At 31.2% G+C, this 6,430-nt stretch overlaps 1 protein-coding gene across 1 annotated transcript; it reads left to right on the forward strand.

The window, feature by feature from the left end:
• The first annotated feature begins 270 nt into the window (after positions 1–270).
• LOC130647681 (BTB and MATH domain-containing protein 38-like) lies at positions 271–4,465 on the forward strand. The gene is made up of 2 exons (XM_057453622.1): positions 271–589; positions 2,815–4,465. Exons 1-2 carry the CDS (start codon positions 328–330, stop codon positions 2,919–2,921), a joined length of 369 nt encoding a protein of 122 aa, XP_057309605.1. The 5' UTR covers positions 271–327; the 3' UTR covers positions 2,922–4,465.
• Positions 4,466–6,430: the final 1,965 nt, after the last annotated feature.

The following is a 6,430-nucleotide window of genomic DNA, read 5'->3' on the forward strand; positions in this document are numbered from 1 at the left end:
ATTTGTATAGCTAAATACACACTTTCTAAACATACTGTGTAAGAATGAAAGACGATATATTTAAAACAAATTTACTCTTAATAATACCTAATGTATTATAGTTTTGTCTAGTTTTTCTATTTTCAACATTTTTATTATCACTATTCTGAAGATTTTAGTTTCCTGTGTAGAAAATTACAAAAATTACAACTTGTAAAAATACAAAAGCCAACTTTCGTCTGACTGTCTGATCGTACTTTATTTTCACAGAAATTTGATATATTTTTATTCTTTTATGTTTTGTGTTTAGTTATACATAATATCTACTGTGTTTAAATACTTACAAGAATGGCGGTATTCAATAAAACCGAAGAGAAAAAGCACCAGTATGCAGAACCATGGGATGATTCTGATGTGATTTTAAAAGTTGAAGATGAAAAGTTTCATGTACATTCAATGATACTTGGTTTTGCATCACCTGTTTTCAAAGCCATGTTGTCCTCCAACTTTAAAGAAGGAAAAGAGAAGGTGATCAATCTGCCAGGGAAAAATAAAAGAGATATTGTGACTCTATTAAATATCATTTATCCAACTGATTTTATGATTACAGGTGAGTAAACGACAAATTGAAAAGCTCGTGGATAAATCCACATGATTAGGAAACTTAACAATTACAGTGATTCATATTTGCATTAAGAATAATAACTCATCAAAGGCTGATAAATAAAATATATTAGATTTTGCTTTTTTGACGAACCGTTATGAAGGTGTTAGGGTTTAAAGTATTTTGATTACGTTATCCGCACTGTCCTTTCCATTACGGATGGGTTAACTCAGCTCCAACATGTTCACCTTATTATCACCCCAAGTGGTCCCTAGTTACTTGCACCCATTTCCAACTTATTATTACTGAAACTTAAATGTGCTATAAAACAGCTTAACTAACGTTGCTCATTTTATTACCTTCGGTGTGATGCATTCACGTGCCGTAACGTCACACACAATTGACAAATGAGACTTTTTTCACCTACTTCAAGAAAAAATGGAGAAATAAGTGGAGCCTTGCCTGTCACAGACGAGCTAGCCAGCCTAACTACACATATCTAAATCAAAAGTTGCATTACATCAAGTAACCTTTGTAGGTTTTAATAAGAGAGAAAATTTAATTAACGTAAAAGGACCACATATGGTAGCTAGCTAGCTATATGGGTTAATTAGTAATTTTTCAGGTATATATAAAATTTACTCCATTTTACTGTATAAGATTGCATTAGTTTTAATAAAACAAATATGTATCCCAAACCTAAGTTCGGAATAAAATCGAAAGTTCATCTAACCTAAGAACCGTATAAATTTTCTGTTGTTAAGAAGTATGTATGTATGTCTTCACAGAAAGGTTTTGAATTATAATTACATGTTACATACGAAAAGAAATTTAGCAGATGCTTTTGCAAGAACTTTTTCAAACAATAGCCATTTATAATAGCTTTTTTAAAAGTCACATATTTAAAAAAAAACATTGCGTTGATAACATGGATTTATACCTTATTTCGACTGTAAATTAAAATAGTGGATATAGGCATAAAATAATAATAATAGTAGTTGTCTTGTCTATTATCTACTAGTCGTTGTGCAAGATTCTCTGTCATTAATTTTGTTCTCATCCAGTTAAACTGATGAATTCTGCTCCAGCTGTGGTCTGCACTTTTGTTTTACTTCACATCTCCGTTTTTCATTGCGCGCATAACTTATGCGCGCAATGAAAAATGAAAAACTCGGTCCGTGATTTTTCTTTTTGTTTCGCCTATATATAATGCACGACAATCTTTACATGTAAACAACATTACTTTAACTCTTTCGAGTTAACAATGAATTTATTGTATGTTGCTTTAAAACTTGACGAAGGATCTCGCTGGCACCTGGTACAATCCTTATAAATGCTGATACGACGAATTACTCTGATGTTATAATTTTTTTTCTTTGCGTGATGACTTTCTAAGTGTATCGATCTTTGATTAATGCATACTACACATGTCCAATCTCTTGTTTCCTCCCTTTTTCGTCACTGACTATGATGTTGGCACGACTTAGTACTGGTGAGATGACACGTGTTTTGCAACATTTCTAATGGTTTGATAGATAAGGTACTGGGCAGTGTGTTGGAGTCGATGGCTCTTTCAGCTTATCCATCATGTCTATTTTTCATGTTAGAGTTGCTGTTGGGATCTGTAATTACGCCATGAATCAAAGAAATCTTTGCACTATATGATCGGACTAGCAGAAATATTTTTATCTTGTTATGCATAGATGTTGTTGTTCTCGAAAAATATCGTCATATTTTTTTCGTTTTTTAGTTCTCGTATATTTCACTCTAAAGGCTCGTGAAATATGTAACAAGAACATAAAAAACCCCAAAATATTTCCGATATTTTTCTCCACACTGTGCGATAACTACTACGTATCATATTTAATAACTTTACGCGAATAATATATCGTCCAAAACGCCCTTTAAGAAGCTTTTATTTTATTTTATTTTGATAAGTTATTGTTCTACCGTTTTAGCTTGTTGAGTCCCTTCAACGTGCTAGAAAACATTTCTGCCAACTTTTTTTTTCGGTGGGAGAGACTTATTTACCCCCTCCTAACACTGGTCATACAGAGTGCCCCTTTTCCAAAATCTCATCCGGAATTTTTTGTTCATAAACAAGTTTTTATTCTTGCACTGATAGATTTTGGAAACCATGACTTGGTTGATTTATAAAATTGGATCATGTGTTCACACCACCTGTTCCATTAAATTAAGTGTAATTTTGGCATGACTTTGTCTTTTTTTAGGAGATTCGAATTGCACAGGTCTACTTGAACTGGGAAGAGAGTACGATATTAGAAGGATATCACTTCTGGTGGATGAGTTTCTTTGTCACGACGTTAAATGCTCCTAGATGCATTCAAACAAGCTGATGAATATAGTTTGACGAAAACAAAGAAAAAATGTATCGATCATTATATTAGTTTAAGTAATCACGGAAGATCTGCTCACGAATTTAATGGTGATTGGAGCAACATTTCTGTTGAATCAAAATTTGAAATACTATGTGGTAAAGTACAGGCAATTACGAAAAATGAAAACATATATTGCTCTGTTTGTAAGGCATTAAAAATGTTCGCAACTAGCTGCGAACATTATTCGTCAACCGATATTCGCATAAAAGACTATTACTCGCTTCGGAAGACTGTGCGAGTTTTCTCTACCAGTTGAGTAAATTTTTTATCATTTGTTTATTTCACTTTTGTGAAAAACAAAGTGTTACTAATGCTAATATTAATGCTTTTGTTTTGTTGTTAATGCAATTTCAATACGATTTTTCATATTTTGTTAAAACATTTTATATAAGTATTATCTACCTTTTTACACACTATGTTCAAAGCCGTACATTAGTGTTGGTGTGTCTACTTTACTTGGTTCTATTTAGTAATATTTTTATGTAATACTTTGTAATATTTTGAGGAGTATGTTCAGGAGAAAAAAAATAGTTTTATTTGTGTACTTATTTGTACAGGTTAGATTATAAAGTTTGGAAACAATGCAATCCTGCATTTTTAATAATTTTTGCAGCAGTTTTTTTATTAATTGGACAATGCACTTATTTCAAATACCAGCGTAAAAGTAGCAAATTTCTCAGAGTATTACTTGCTACAAAAATTGAGCTTGCAAATTAAGCAAAAGACAGAAATTAATACATTCTAGAAAATTATGTTATCCTCATTAGTCTACTCTATATTAGTACCTTCCTGTTCAACAGGATGAAAGTACCTAAATATTGTTTAGTAAAGGATTTTTGGCTCAAAATCAGTGGGATAGTTAACTCCCTTTTTTATACATGAAATTAAATTTAGACTTTCCTACAAATATGTCAAATTTACGTTAGCAGTTTCATATGTTTTCTCAATGAAATTAGTTTGCAAAATGTCCAGTCATATGTTCGAGTCTATAAGTCTGTAAATCCCTTCTTTCTCTGTAAAAGATTTGCATTATTATTTCTATTCATAGATTGAAAAGTGAAAATGTACTGTTTAGTGAAACAGAAGAAGAAAAACATCAATATGTAGAGAAATGGGATGATTCTGATGTGATTTTAAAAGTAGAAAATGAAAAGTTTCACATTTAATGTACATTCAATGATACTTGGTTACCCTTCTCCATTTTTTAACCATATTGTCATCTAATTTCAAAGAAGGAGAACAATAGACTCGTAAATGTGACGTATATATAACGGGCCCATATTGCCTAAATTCTGTTTCATTTTTGTTAACTTTGACCGTTGCAATGATATTTTTTATGTCATTTTGGGTATATATATATATATTGTATGCATATTTGTTGTTTGATAAGCTCCAAAGATCTGGTATACTTCTACACATATGTTTATATTTGTGTAACTAATTTTTAAGTTAAAGAGTGGAACTGATTGATTTTCTTAATCAAGAGTTGGTTATTTTTTGGTTTCTATTTCTATTTACAGTTGTTTTAATCCTTTATTAATTACAAGCTCGTGAGCTTGTATTAAAACGCAAATGTGTCCTACAAGAATGGAAATTTTTGCCTCTCTGAGCACCGACACGGGAGTAGTCGTGTGTTCGAATCTCATCTTGGTAACTATTTTTACTTTTTTATTTCTTTTTACTAACTCGTAACTAACTATGTCCGAAATAATCAATTGCAATTTTGATTTTTGTCACTTAACGTCATTTTAGGCCAAATTGGTCCAAAAATTAAAACTATTTTAGACAAAACTTGGCAAAGTTAACAAAAAAAGTAAGCCGAACATGGTGACATTAAAATTTTGATTTTTTGTCACCTAAATGTCATTTAAGGCCAAAATTGGTTCGAAAATTAAAATACTTTATTTTCGACAAAATTTGGCACAGTTAACAAAAAAAGTATGCTGAATATGATAGTGACATCAAAGTTTTGATTTTTGTCACCTAAATGGAGTTTAAGCTCATAAACGTTTCAATCGCGCGACTTTCAACCATGAATGATAGGCTGTATTTTTTGTTAGCAGAAATTGTAAAATTGGGTTGCATTGTGGATGTTTCATAGTTGTGCATTTTCAATAGCGAGCGCCTGCATATTGTTTATTTTTTAAAAAGATAAGATTAGTGTTCACAAGCTTTATTTAACTAACTGGTAAAGTAAAGGTGTTTCCACCAAAGTTTTCAAAAGTGAATATAGGCAGAATTAAGGTCTCCCCAAATGCCTGGGAAGTAGTCTGCGAAAAATAAAATTTCCACAACAATACGTAAGAGAAAAACGAAGACGCTACACCATATATAAATAATTACGAGAACGAAATGCTTTTTGTAGCGAAAAGAATTTCTCGTTTTCGCTTTCTTCTTTCTGTCAGTCAGTTTACCCCAGACTGACCCAACGAAAATTGAAATTTCGAGGAATTTTCCGTTCAAGAAGATCTACAAATCAATTTTGAAAAATAACTGCGTAGTCCACAAGAAATGTTATTGCCCATCTGAATAGCAAAATATGTCGTGTCTAACTTCGTAACAGAAATCACAATTTAATAGACAGCTTTTTGTAAACTTTATTCGCGAGGTTGTTTACGTATATCATACGTCTTGTTTGTTTTAATTTACATATTTTCGATAATAACTAGCACTGTCACTATTCATTATTTAATCTAACCTTTTTTCGATAGAATAGATTGTGTTGTTTAAAACATAAGTTAATTAACAAATCCAAATAGATCCATTAAAGTTTAGCTTCTTATGACTGCGTAGGTTAAGGAATACTAATGGAATGTTTTTGTTACTTAGGAACTAACATTACCTTTTTATGGTCATACTCACTTAAATTTCCATTTTAAGTATCACTATAACAAATAATCTTTTGGCTTCTTTAATACTTGCGTAATCTTAGAAAGTGGAGACCAACATCATGTTCCTTTATCGTACATACAACTTTGTTTAAAACAATATGGGAATAACAACAGTTAAACAGTATGTCTGCTCATGTGTGAGTAGACACCCAATTTATGTGGCTGAATATCTGCCTTGTATTTTCATTATCACCTAAACAATTTCATTTGGTTAATAGGTTTGATTTTAAGAACTGTGGATTATACCAAGGTAATTAATAACAACACCATACTGCGTAAAAATCAATTAATTGCAAGAGACATATTTTTGTAGTGTTATTCTTTAGCCCCGTTACAATGCAGTCCTAATGTCACTTGACATACTCATGTTCTCGTCAGAATTTTTTATCACCGTATCACGTACTTGTATAGCTACTACGCAATTTTGAGCGTACAACAAGGAATGAAAGACGCTAGTTTCAACAGTTTTTACTCTTATTTATTTATTTATTTATTTGTTATGTAAAACTAAACAATCTGTTTTTAAATGTGTAATTTTTCCATTTCTACATTTTCAT

The sequence above is a fragment of the Hydractinia symbiolongicarpus genome, chromosome 6 (assembly GCF_029227915.1).
Source record: "Hydractinia symbiolongicarpus strain clone_291-10 chromosome 6, HSymV2.1, whole genome shotgun sequence".
NCBI classification, from domain to species: Eukaryota; Metazoa; Cnidaria; class Hydrozoa; order Anthoathecata; family Hydractiniidae; genus Hydractinia; species Hydractinia symbiolongicarpus.

Bases quoted from the DNA above. Each gene is read 5' to 3' on its own strand.
- LOC130647681 (XM_057453622.1), top strand. From the start codon at position 328: ATGGCGGTATTCAATAAAACCGAAGAGAAAAAGCACCAGTATGCAGAA. The intron at 590-2,814 runs GTGAGTAAACGA...GTCTTTTTTTAG, and splicing joins AACTGATTTTATGATTACAG to GAGATTCGAATTGCACAGGT.